The sequence below is a fragment of the Aethalodelphis obliquidens genome, unplaced genomic scaffold (genome assembly GCF_003676395.1).
Source record: "Aethalodelphis obliquidens isolate GAN/ISIS:26980383/991018 unplaced genomic scaffold, ASM367639v1 scaffold21, whole genome shotgun sequence".
In the NCBI taxonomy this organism is placed as follows: Eukaryota; Metazoa; Chordata; class Mammalia; order Artiodactyla; family Delphinidae; genus Aethalodelphis; species Aethalodelphis obliquidens.
Window position 1 is genome coordinate 976,714 of NW_020837965.1, and position 13,783 is coordinate 990,496.

Here is a 13,783-nt window from a genome sequence, read left to right on the forward strand (position 1 = left end):
GTCTACTAAGGCACAATATTTATAATTGCTTTTGAACAATTCAGTATATCAGTGACTTGCTGCAGGAGATTTGTCCTGAGACCTGAGCTCTGCCACCTTAACATACTGGTTCTAAGATATAGATATCTCAGGGTTTGTTTAATGACTAAGAGTCATTTTTGTAAACAGATACTAAGGCAAGATTGCCTTAAATATTTTTACATGGAGAATTTTTTTTTTCTGCTTTACTGTCTTGAGTAATATCTTTTGTTTTACTTGTAGATTTGATGGTCCTCGAAGATTTGAGGATTTAGGGTCAAGGTGTGAAGGACCGAGACCCAAAGGGCCTCGTTTTGAAGGAAATCGCCCCGATGGGCCAAGACCCAGATATGAAGGTCACCCAACAGAGGGCGCTAAAAGCAAATGGGGAATGATTCCCCGGGGGCCAGCATCTCAGTTCTATATTACCCCCAATACATCCCTCAGTCCTCGACAGAGTGGACCACAGTGGAAAGGCCCCAAACCAGCTTTTGGACAGCAACATCAGCAGCAACCTAAGTCACAAGCAGAACCAGGAAACAAAGAACCATTAGCAGACACCAGTAGTAACCAGCAGAAGAATTTTAAAATGCAATCAGCTGCATTTTCCATTGCTGCAGATGTAAAGGATGCCAAGGCGGCTCAGTCAAATGAGAATCTAAGCGACTCTCAACAAGAGCCACCTAAAAGCGAAGTCTCGGAAGGGCCCATAGAGCCTTCTAATTGGGACCAGAATTCTCAAAGTATGGAGACTCAAATGGACAAAGCCCAAGCTGTTACTCAGCCTGTACCCCTTGCAAATAAACCTGTACCCTCTCAATCTACTTTTCCCTCAAAAACAGGGGGGATGGAGGGAGGAACAGCAGTAGCAACATCATCATCACTAACTGCCGATAATGATTTTAAACCTTTGGGTATTGGTCTTCCCCATTCAGAAAACAACCAAGATAAAGGGCTGCCTCGGCCAGATAACAGAGATAATAGGTTAGAAGGCAATCGAGGCAGCAGCTCATCTTACAGAGGTCCTGGGCAAAGCAGAATGGAAGACACACGGGATAAAGGACTAGTAAATAGAGGTCGAGGCCAGGCAATCAGCCGTGGCCCAGGGCTGGTCAAGCAAGAAGACTTTCGTGATAAAATGATGGGTAGAAGAGAAGACAGTCGAGAGAAGATGAGTAGAGGAGAAGGCAGCCGGGACAGAGGGTTGGTGAGGCCAGGAAGCAGTCGGGAGAAAATGCCAGGTGGTCTGCAAGGCAGCCAGGAGAGGGGTAGAGCTGGCAGCCGAGAAAGGGGACCACCTCGGAGGGCTGGCAGTCAGGAGAGAGGACCCCCTCGAAGACCTGGGAGTAGAGAGAGAGTACCACCCCGAAGAGCCGGGAGCAGGGAGACGGGACCACCTCGAGGGCCTGGCAGTCGGGAAAGGGGTCTGGGAAGACCAGAGTTTGGTCGTGACAGAGGTCCATTTAGACCAGAACCAGGAGATGGTGGGGAAAAAATGTATTCGTATCACCGAGATGAGCCTCCTAGGGCAACGTGGAACCATGGAGAAGAGAGAGGGCATGAAGAGTTCCCATTAGATGGTAGAAATGCTCCAGTGGAACGAGAAAGACTTGATGATTGGGATAGAGACAGATACTGGAGAGAATGTGAACATGACTATCAAGATGATACACTAGATTCCTATAACAGAGAGGACAGGTTTCCGGCACCATCTCGATCTCACGATGGAGATAGACGAGGCCCTTGGTGGGATGACTGGGAGAGAGATCAGGATATGGATGAGGACTACAACAGGGAGATGGACAGGGACTTGGACAGGGATGTGGATCGGATTGGAAGACCTATGGATATGTATGATAGAAATTTGGATAATGAGTGGGACAGAGATTATGGGAGACCACTGGATGAACAAGAATCACAGTTCCGTGAACGAGATATTCCATCTCTTCCACCTTTACCACCCCTCCCACCTCTTCCACCTGTGGATAGATATCGGGATGATAGATGGAGAGAAGAAAGAAATCGAGACCATGGGTATGATCGAGATTTCCGTGATAGGGGTGAGTTGAGGATCCGAGAGTACCCAGAAAGAGGAGATACGTGGCGGGAAAAGCGAGATTATATTCCTGACAGAATGGACTGGGAAAGAGAACGATTGTCAGACAGATGGTACCCATCTGATGTGGATAGACATTCCCCCATGGCGGAACATATGCCCTCCTCACATCATTCTTCTGAAATGATGGGGTCGGATGCAAACTTAGACTCTGACCAAGGCCTTGGAGGGGTAATGGTTCTCAGTCAGAGGCAGCATGAAATCATTTTGAAAGCTGCACAAGAACTGAAAATGCTTCGGTAAGTTAACTACTTAAGATCATTTCTTTTAGTCAAAACCGCATTCAGACTGCTCTTTTTAAAATGATGTGTTATTTGAATGGAATCATTTTTTTTCAAGTTCTTATTACCACATGATTTTAATTTCTAGTCACTGAGTGCTGTTTAGGGTAGGATGGATATTTAGGAACTGTATTAATTATAAACTTATGTCCTGAAATATGAAAATTTGATAGCCATTCTTGGCTTTTGTAGCTATGTTGCCGACGTGCCATGCCTGTGATTGTTTCAAGTTCAAACCTCAACTTTCCAGTGCTCTGGATTTCACAGAGCTCATACGTAAAATCCCCTTTTTCCCCTGAGGCAGTTTGCTCTTTCGTATTAGATCTGATAGACTTCATATTCACTAATCTTTGGTATAACTTTGGAAAGTGCTGGAAGGATTTATATTTTTCTCTGTTGAAGCTAAGAATGGTTTACCTGGAAGCAGCCTCAGATTTATCTAACTATTGATTCTTTCTTTTTGGGATGTTTTATCTTTCATTATAACTAGAAGCAGGTATCTCTACTTGAGGATGTTACTTGTTTCTACATAATCAAATATTTTCTTTGTGAGATGGAGAATAGAATTTGGATTTGTTGATTTACAATCACCCAACTATCTATAGGTATCTACATAATGCTTCCCATTAGTGGCAGTAATAATAAAAGCTAACATTTATTGCACACTTACTATGTACCAGGAACTGTACTAAGTGCTTTGTATGTATTAATTCATGTAATCCTTATACCAACTATATCCTGAGATGAGAATTTAGGAGTCACTGACAGATTGCAATGCGAAATTACTTTTTGAGTAATTTCTTAGGAATTAGCAGTGTTTTGTGAAAATAAATTAATGGTTAGTTTTTGATATATTCCAATGTATTGTTTTTTTTTCATTTTTCAATTCTGGTCTACATTTGTGGATTATGCTGATTGAAATTATAACTGAAGCTTTATGACTAAAAAAGTATAATGAGGAATAATACCTGTAAGTAAAGATGAAAGATCAGGTGCCTCAGGAAACAAAACAGATTTCTGTGGTCTATAGAAGATACACTCTTAAGAGATTTGACTTTTCCAGATTACTCCTGAAGAAAGTAGTAAATGTGGAAAGTATGCTATAGAACATTTAGCTATTCTCTGTTCACTTTTAAATTATGGACACCTTTAATTTAACACCTACTGTGTGCTGGCACTGTGCTGATAATTTAGCATGTATTATCTCAATCCTCCTATCTCAAATCCCTATCTCAAAGGCCTGCAAAGATAAGCAGTAGTATTCCCACTTCACCAAAGACACTAAGGCTCAGAGAGTACCACTTGGCTACCGGAATTGGTAAACCTAGAATTTGAACCCAGTCTCTAAAATCTATGTTGTTTATGGAGAACACCAAGCTGATTGGTGTTACTAAGCTGCCAAGGTTTCTTTCCTTTCCTTTTTGAAATCTCCTTTTCACCCGTTATTGCTTTGTATAGAAATGCTGGATACAAGGTGCCTCATCATCCTTTTTTTAAAGCTCTTTCTAGGCCACATAATAAAACAAAATATATGAAGTGATGGGTAAGAGTGGTCATAGTTGAATACAAGTCAGTCACGTTGTATTGGGAAAGTCATAGTATGATTTACATGAGGCAGAAAATAATCTTTTTTTATACTTGACCCTTACTTTGTGTCCATTTGGGTCATTATACTTTACAAAATGGTAGGGAGAAAATTGGAAAAGGTCTGAAGAGGTTGTGGTAGATGTTGTATGTGTTTACTGTGGGCATTGTAAGGAAAAGTGAAGGGAATTTGACCAGCGATTTAAAGAAAAACTGGAAGAGTTAACATAATTACTCTTCAGGAGTATGAAGTGTTGTTTTTAAAGGTTTAGACTGACAACTGTTCTCACTGTATGCAGCAGGGGCTGTAAACTAAAATGCCCACAAGAACCAGACAGGTAACTAAAATGAGTGAAAGCGGGCCAGTGTAACTCTACTGGGTTTGGCGAGGACTGTGGCAAACTGCTTCATCTAAAGCGGGCAGCCACTACTCCACTGAGCCGATTGTTGGCATGTGGGAATGTAGGCCCAGTGTCTGCAGATCTCTTTAAAATTTGAATTTATATGGAAAAATATATTATTTTGCTTTGTAAGTAATGGCAGCTAGCTCAGATTTTAAAACTAATATGGAAGCTAAATTTTAAAAAACCTTTTTATATATTCATATATATCCAAATACATTGATATTTGGCCCATGTGCCACCATTTTGCAACCTCTTATCTAAAGACTATTGAACAAAAAAAAATAGCAAGAGAGATTTTTGTTGGATGAAAGAAAAACATGACAAGTAGGTGAGATATTAAAATAAACTAAAGAGGCAGGTTCTAGAATCGGTCCTTGAAGATCTTCAATAATTTATCATTATTTTATAGGTCGTAGATGACTGATCAGTTAGCTCATAAAGGCAAGAGAGTATTACCCTGGAGATGTTTTATGGGCACTGCAGAGGGTTTGAAAAAAGGTTTTAGTTTCCTTTTTTGTTCTTCAATATTAATTATAGTTATTTAGGAATGGAGAACACATGCCTTATGTACAATGGCAATTTTATTTGTTTACAGAGAACAGAAAGAACAGCTTCAAAAGATGAAAGACTATGGGTCTGAGCCACAGATGCCTGACCATCTACCACCCCAGGATTCGAGATTGCAGAATACATCTTCAAGACCTGGAATGTATCCGGTATGGGAAAATATGTGCCCAGAAAATGAAATGGTTCTTACTTTGTATGTTTGTATGTCATTTGATTTTTTTTTTGTATTACAATAAGTATAAATTTCCTCTATAAAAAATGTAAATTTTGGAAAAGTAAAAAGCTAATGGTAATGGACCTTTGAAAATATTATGAGTATGGTCGAAAGTGTGACAGAAATGCTTTTTCCCCCAGGGTTTGATAAGTACACCAAGTACACCTGAACTATATATATGGCTTTGTGTTCACAAAATTGTAGAATTTTCCTGGTAATCCTTTTTGTTCAAATAGTCCTGTTTTCCATTTGGACAGTGTAGGGACTCCCTGTGAGCCCTGCTCATGTGAGCTTCGTAGTCTCCCTGCCTCTTCAGGCTACTAGCCTTTAGCTAGGGAAGGGGTTGAACATCATGCCCCAGTTCAGGCAGTGAAGCTACGTTAAAGACTTGTGTGATTAAACTCTCCCCTTGTTGTTGCTGTTTTCGTTTTACCTTTAAGCCAGTGATGGGCTTTAAAAATGTTATCATGCAAATATAAGTGAGAGAGAGAAAAAAACACTGCTGAACCATTTCATCAGATTAACTCTTCATTTCTCAATGTTCCCTTCCATCCTAATCTAACACACAACACTCGGATGTAATTGTTGATGTCGGCAACCACCATGATGTTGACTCCCCAAATCATATCTCTTGGCCTGTGTATGCATCCATCTGCCTACAGGGTTTCTCTCTGGGTGTGTCTCCTGCCAAACTCAACATATTTAAAATGGAGCTCATTACCATCCTCCATGAAAACTTGTTCTTTCTCCTCATTATCACCTAGTCACCCGAACTTGAAACCTGAAGCCAGCCCTAACTCTTTTCTCTGTTCTAACCTTCTGTGTTCAGTCATTCTGTTGATTAATTTTACTATCTTTTTAATATTGTTCAAGTATTCTATCCTCCACTTCCCTACAACTTCAGTTCTAGCCTTTGTCAGTTCTTGCCTAGATTATTTCAGAAACATCCTAATTCATCTCTCTCCATCTCATTCGCCTCTGATCCATTCTTCATTCTGCTTCCAGAGTGATTATTTTTAAAATATTTTTTGAATCAGATTTTGAGTTATAATTTACATATGTTTTAAGCCCACAGTTTGAGTTTCGACAAATGTATACCAAAAGATAAAAAAAATTTCCACTGCCCCCAAAAGTTCTCTCATGCCACTTTGTAGTTAGGACTACCCTACACTCTACTTTAGGCAGCACTGATGTGACTGCTGGCCAAAATAGACATTTTATGTCTTTGTCTTTTTTTTTTTTTTTTTTGCCTGCATTGGGTCTTCGTTGCTGTGCACGGGCTTTTTCTAGTTGTGGCGAGTGGGGGCTACTCTTCGTTGTGGTGCACGGGCTTCTCACTGCGGTGGCTTCTCCTGTTGCGGAACACAGGCTGTAGTCATGTAGGCTTCAGTAGTTGCAGCATGTGGGCTCAGTAGTTGCGGTACGTGGGCTTCAGTAGTTGTGGCATGTGGGCTCAGTAGCTGTGGCGTCGGGACCTAGGGCACATGGGCCCTAGGGCACAGGCTCAGTAGTTGTGGCTCATGGACTTAGTTGCTCTGTGGCATGTGGGATCTTCCCAGACCAGGGGTTGAACCCACGTCCCCTGCATTGGCAGGTGGATTTTTAACCACTGCACCACCAGGGAAGTCTCCAAAATGGACATTTTAAAATATAAATCACACCATGTTGTACCTTGGCTTTAGAACGCTTCAGTATTCTTGTGTTCCTTTCAGGATAAAATCTAGATTCTTTTGCCTGGCCTTTTATGTTCTTCCTGAGCTGGCCCAAGCTCTGCTTACCATTACTTGCTACTCCCTCTCTTTACTTTCCCTCCACATGGAGCTTCTGACAATTCTATGAGTGTGACTGGCTCTTACTTCATGCCTTTGCATATGGATGTTGTTCTCTAAACCTAGAGTTTCTTTTTTTTTCTCTTCCTATCCTCTCCTCCAACTAGTTAATTGTTTATTTTTTAGAACTCATCTCTGTATCTTCTCTTCCACTTGTGTAAGACAATTGCCCTTGCATGTACGCCTGTAACATCTTATGAGCCTCTGTCAGAACCCTTATACTGTATTTGGATTGTCTGTCTTCTTGTCTGTCTTGCCTTCTGTCTTGTCTTGCCTTCTCTCTTATCTTGCCTGTCCTTCATAAGGATAGGAACTACATCTTTTATCTTTGACTCTCTTAGCAAATAGTAGAAGCTGTAGATTATAGATCCACATTTCTGCTTTATTCACTTGATAAATCAATCATAAACATTTTAACATATTGCTACAAGCTTTATATTTTTGATGCACAATTTATTAAAACTATTCCATTTAACAAAGTTAAACCTCTGTTTCTAATCTTTTATTAATACAATGTTAATAAATGTCTTTGTATCAAATTCTTATTTTTTTTTAGTTTTAATATTTTTTATTGAAGTATAGTTGATTTACAATGTTGTGTTAATTTCTGCTGTACAGCAAAGTGATTCAGTTATACATATATACACATTTTTAATATTCTTTTCCATTGTGGTTTATCCCAGGATATTGAATGCAGTTCTTTGTGCTATATAGTAGGACCTTGTTGTTTACCCATTCTATAGATAAAAGCTTACATCTGCGTTCTTTATTTTCTACAAACCACTACCCATTATGCTTCAAATACTTGTTTTAGATAACTTCTTAAAAGTACTTTTAAAGTCCTACAGTGGTATACTTTAGTTAAAGAACGAGGACTTTTTAATGATTCCTATAATATAGCCAACAGCTCTCTAAAATAGTTATATAACAACTATACTATAGCCTTGCAAGCATCAGCTACTTAATATTTTTGGAAGATATAATATTTTAATTAAATGTTTTAAAATGTTTGGTAGTGGGGCTTCCCTGGTGGTCCAGTGGTTAAGACTCTGCATCCCCAATGCAGGGGGCCTAGGTTTGATCCTTGGTTAGGGAACTAGATCCCTCATGCTGCAACTAAAGATCCCGCACACAGCAACGAAGATCCCGAGTGCGGCAACGAAGATCCTGCGTGCCGCACCTAAGACCCGGTGCAGCCAAATATTTTAAAAAATAATAAAATGTTTGGTAGTTTTGATAATTAGTGAACATGAATATTTTCTGATAATTGTTAATTACATTTCTTATAAAAATTCTATTTTATCTATTTGACTCTTAAGGTTTTTCTTACTAATTTATGTTATCCTTAGTATGGTACAGATATTAATCCTTTCTCATGTAAATACTGTAGGAGGTGTTCTGTTTTTCACAAATGTATATATTGCTTTCACTATGTAATATGAAGAAAACACTTTTTATTTGTAGACACAGTCCAGAATTCTTAGGATATTTAAAGCATGTCTGGGTAGCTGTGCTCCAGATGCAGTAGCTTTGTCATGTATGGGCATTCCCTTAATAAAGTTTAAAGTGCCGTAACCTACAGTTTACCTTACATCATTTACCTAATAGTCATTTGTCTTTAACTCCAGCCTATAGTGGCCTCTTGTTAAATAATATTTCTTACGTATTAGCCACAAGGTAATTTTGTTACTCAAAAAGTTTAACACGCAGCCTGTGTATGAATAAATATATAAGTAATGTGTATTGTTGGCTTTCCAAGGTCTAAAGCAGCTGTCAATTTGTTTGTCAATAGAACAAACCAGAAACATAGAACTAAGAGAAATGGGTAAAGAGTGTTCGAATCAGAGATTAAAATTATCTCTGATTGCAAAGATTAAAATAAAATTTAACGATTGGGTTTCAGTATTAAGTAAATAGAACCTATCTGCCAAGAGATTCTACTGTTTCCTTAATATACATTCCTGTTGGCATTTGGTGGCTGTCAGAGAGATTACTAAATGTCCCATTTGGTTTCTTTGTTTTGTTGTTTCCCAGTTCTGATGTTGTGTGTTGGTACCAGCCTTGCCACAAACTACTATTGTCAGTCAGACAATTAGGTAGAAGTGAGGGAGCTAGCTAGAGTTTGTTTCTCTCACTGGAAATTCACTATTTTTGTGGAAGAGATAGGTTACCATAGTGGGGAGATAGTTTATAGCAGAGATTCTTAACCAGGTGGTGAACATCAGAATTACAGAAGTTTTGTTTATTTTAAACTAATGCTAGAACCTCACTCACAGAAATTCAGTAGGTTTGAGGTGGGCCTGGGATACTTGTATCAAATTGGCTAGCACCCTAATTTTTCTGGAAGGAGAAGAAAAAGAGGGTGATTCATTGCAGGGAAGGGAGGAGGTCATAGTATTGAGGGCATTTTTTTTTTTTCCTTTTTTAAACCAACCTAATTGAGGTATAATTTACATAATCTGATTTGCCCATTTTCAGTTTGTAATTCAGTGATTTTTAGTAAATTTACTGAGTTGTCCAACCATCACCATAATCCAGTTGTAGAACATTTTCATCACCCCAGTAAGATCCCTTGTGCCAATTTGCAGTTAATCCTCATTCCTACCCAAGTCCCAGGCAACAGCTAATCTACTTTCTGTCCCTATAGATTTGCCTTTTTGGGCATTTAATTTAAGTGGACTCATACAATATGTGGTCTTTTGTGTCTGACTTCTTTCACTTAGCATAATGTTTTCAAGGTTCATCCATGTTATAGCATGAATCAGTACTTCATTTCTTTTTATTGCCAAGTAACAATCTATTGTATGGCTATACCATATTTTGTTTGTCCATTCACCAGTTGATGGACACTTGGGTTATCGAATAATGCTGTTGCAAATATTTGTTTGCAGGTCTTTGGGGGGCCATGTTTTTCTTGGTTAGAGACCTAGGAATGGAACTGCTGAATTATTTGGTAAATTGAGGTTTAACTTTTTGACAAATTGTTAGACCATTTCCCAAAGTGGAAATTTTACATTCTTACTAGCAGTCTAAGAGTCTTTGTGTTTCTCTACATCCTTGCCATCATTTGTTATTGTCTATTTTATCAATTATAGCCATTCTACTGGGTATGAAATGGTACCTCATTGTGGTTTTAATTTTCATTTCCCTCATGACTAATGATGTCGAGTATATTTTCATGGGCTTATTGGCTATTCATATATCTTCTTCGGAAAAATATATGCAAATCTTTTGCCCATTTTTTTTGACTATTTGTCTTATAAGAGATTTTTATATTCTGAATACAAGTCCATTATCAGATAGGTGATATGCACATATTTTCTCCCTAATGGTGTATTTTAAAGTACAAAAAGTTTTGAATTTTGAGTAAGTTCAATATATCAAATTTTTCTTCTATGGATTGGGAACCAGATTTTAATTTCTACTGATATGTGAAAACATGATGGTATGCTCATTCGTTAAGCCATTTACTCTGTTCTCCAGCCTCCAGGGTCCTATAGACCACCCCCTCCTATGGGTAAACCACCAGGTTCAATTGTAAGACCCTCTGCTCCACCAGCAAGATCATCTGTTCCTGTGACCAGGCCACCTATCCCAATACCGCCACCGCCACCCCCTCCTCCTCCGCCACCACCTCCTCCTCCAGTGATAAAGCCACAGACTTCAGCTATGGAACAAGAACGCTGGGATGAAGATTCTTTCTATGGCCTCTGGGATACAAATGATGAACAAGGACTGAATTCGGAATTTAAACCTGAAGCTGCAACGATTCCATCTGCTCCAGTGTTACCACCCCCACCTGTTCACCCTTCCATCCCTCCTCCTGGCCCGGTGCCTATGGGTATGCCACCAATGTCCAAACCACCACCAGTGCAGCAGACTGTCGATTATGGCCATGGCCGAGGTGAGTGAAAGTGGCAAATTTGTATTTGGGATTCTAAAGGAATTGTTAGCTTCAGCTTTGGCTTCCTTAAGCTTCACTCTTACAGTGTTTTTATCCCTGATTTTGTTTACCAGACATATCCACTAATAAAGTTGAGCAGATACCCTATGGAGAAAGAATAACTCTGCGTCCAGATCCACTACCTGAAAGATCAACTTTTGAAACAGGTAGGAGTCCCAGAGAGATCAGTATTTTTAAACCTTTTAGGACCCAATTATCTCATGATTTCCCTTTTGGTAAGGTTATCTGGGCCTCCCTTTTTTTTTTTTTTTTTTCAGTGTTCAGAAATAAAGTTTTGTGTGTGTTTTTTTTTAAATTTATATATTTATTTTTGGCTGCATTGGGTCTTCATTGCTGTGTGTGGGCTTTCTCTAGTTGTGGCGAGCAGGGGCTACTCTTCGTTGTGGTGTGCAGGCTTCTTATTGCATTGGCTTCTCTTGTTGCAGAGCACAGGCTCTAGTCACATGGGCTTCAGTAGCTGTGGCACACAGGCTCAGTAGTTGTAGCTCATGAGCTCTAGAGCACAGGCTCAGTAGTTGTGGTGCACAGGCTTAGTTGCTGTGCAGCATGTGGGATCATCCTGGACCAGGGCTCGAACCCGTGTCCCCTGCATTGGTGGGGAGATTCTTAACCACTGTGCCACCAGGGAATTCCCAGAAATAAAGTTTTAATGGAACATAGACACACTCCCATTAGCTATTGTTTACAGCTGCTTTTATGCTAACAAACCAGAGCTGGGGTAGTTGCGACAAAGACTGTATGTCCTATAAAACATTTACCGTCTGTCCCTTTACAGAAAAAGTTTGCTAATCCCTGTTCTAGACACTGGGAATTCAGCAAGAGAAAAATAAAAGTTTCTGTGCTTGTGAAATTACATTCTAATGGGAAAACAAACAAAAAGAATAAATGAACAAGATCGTTTCAGACCTTTGAATGTATTATAAAGACAATGAAACATTTGATGTGATGGATAGTGAAGGTGGTTAATTTAGACAGAGTGGTCAGAGGAGGCCCCTATGACAGTGAAGCTGAGAGCTGAATGACAAGGAGTCAACCATGAAGCATCTGCAAACTGACGGTCCCAGTCAGAGGGAACAGCGGGTGGTAGGTCTCAGGAACGGGAAAGTGTGGTTGCATCACAAAGAGATGGGGAAGGTAGTAGGAGGTGAGATCAGAGAGGGAACTAGGGTTAGGCAGGGGCCAGCTCACAGAAGTCCTCTTAGAATGCGGGCCTCCCTTTAATATAGCTAAAAGATTTATTTATAAGTTGAATTTAGGGCAACAGTTTATGCTAGTTCTAAATTTAGATTTGTACATTTCTGCTTTTATTTCAGAAAAAAGGGATATAGTTCTTATTTTATATTGTTTTTATAGAGCATGTAGGCCAACGAGATCGTTATGATAGAGACAGAGATCGTGAGCCTTATTTTGATCGTCAAAGTAATGTCATGGCAGATCATCGAGATTTCAAAAGGGATCGGGAGACACATAGAGATCGAGACCGGGATCGTGGTGTTATTGACTATGACCGGGATCGATTTGACAGAGAACGCCGACCTCGAGATGATAGGTATGCTATGAGAAATATCTTTGCCAGGTGTGCAAATTACCATATACTTAAGTTCAGCAAATGTCAGTGTAGTTAAAGGAACTTTAGTAAATGATGTATTTTTCTCATGCATGTGTGTGTAATCTGGAGAGGGAAGAGTACCAGTTTTCAGGAAACTAGGTGGTTGAGTTTTGTGAGCTTGAATTCCAGAGAGTTAAATGGGAGCTGGAGATAGCCAGAAAGGAAAGGAAAGAGTATTGTTGACAAAGTTGTAGTCATTGCTTAATTAATAGGCAAACAATTTATTTTTGCAATTTGTGAGTTCTGTGGATGTGTGTATGCACAGCAGATCTAAATGGGAAAGCAAAATGAAAATATAAGTATTGACTATGTATAATAAGTACCCATAGAAAAAATTGGGCAGATAATGGTGTTGCATTATAAGAGACCTCCATATGTTTTTCATTTACCAAAGCACTTCCTGTTAAACCTTCTAGGACTCAGTCATATCGAGACAAAAAAGACCATCCCTCATCCAGAAGAGGGGGATTTGATAGGCCATCCTATGATCGGAAGTCTGACCGACCAGCCTATGAAGGACCGTCCATGTTTGGAGGTAGGTTAGTGCCTTGTTAACTATAAAGATGCTGAGAACTGAAAGCAACCTGAGATGCTTTCCATTGTGGTTATGGATTTAAACGTTCAGAGTAAAATGCACTCACAGATTTCTCAGAGGTGACAACGTTATCACCAAAAGTAGCCATGTAATTGATGAAATAAAATGTAAATTGCTTTTTTTACATTTTTAAAGAAACTTTGGAAGCTAGAAACAAAATCGCTTATAATCCCACCACCTACCATACTACAACTATTGTAATTTTGTATATTTCCTGTCATTCTCTCTTCACACACATATTAATGAAGTTGTAATCAAAGTATAAATACAGTTTCTTTGTTGTGCTTGTTCCCATTGATATTGTGTACTATATACATTTTTCCATACATAAACCTATTATATTAATGGCTCTATGATAGTCCATCAAGTGGATGAGATATATGACTCTTATTTTTGGACATTTAGGTTGCTTTTAGTTTTTCACTGTTACAAATTACACTTAAACTAGAAATTCACACCTACTTATACAAACAAGCTTTCCTAAGCTGATGACTTGTTCTCAATATTGTAAAGCAGAAGTTACATACAGACGGACTATAAATCACACTCAGGACTATTCAGGAGTACATGTTACTCTTCTGTGTTCTGTTAACTTTTTCCTA

At 39.1% G+C, this 13,783-nt stretch overlaps 1 protein-coding gene across 6 annotated transcripts in view; it reads left to right on the top strand.

The window, feature by feature from the left end:
* The window catches only part of YLPM1 (YLP motif containing 1), a 66,483-nt gene that overhangs the window by 30,712 nt on the left and 21,988 nt on the right, over positions 1 to 13,783 (top strand). For 5 of the 6 annotated variants that reach the window (XM_027120035.1, XM_027120034.1, XM_027120033.1 and 2 more), the window contains exons 5-10: positions 262 to 2,373; positions 4,999 to 5,119; positions 10,497 to 10,917; positions 11,031 to 11,123; positions 12,331 to 12,526; positions 13,003 to 13,121. In XM_027120035.1, the coding sequence (XP_026975836.1) occupies positions 262 to 2,373; positions 4,999 to 5,119; positions 10,497 to 10,917; positions 11,031 to 11,123; positions 12,331 to 12,526; positions 13,003 to 13,121 (3,062 nt within the window). The remainder of the gene's footprint in view (positions 1 to 261; positions 2,374 to 4,998; positions 5,120 to 10,496; positions 10,918 to 11,030; positions 11,124 to 12,330; positions 12,527 to 13,002; positions 13,122 to 13,783) is intronic. The other variant, XM_027120032.1, reaches the window with a different exon arrangement.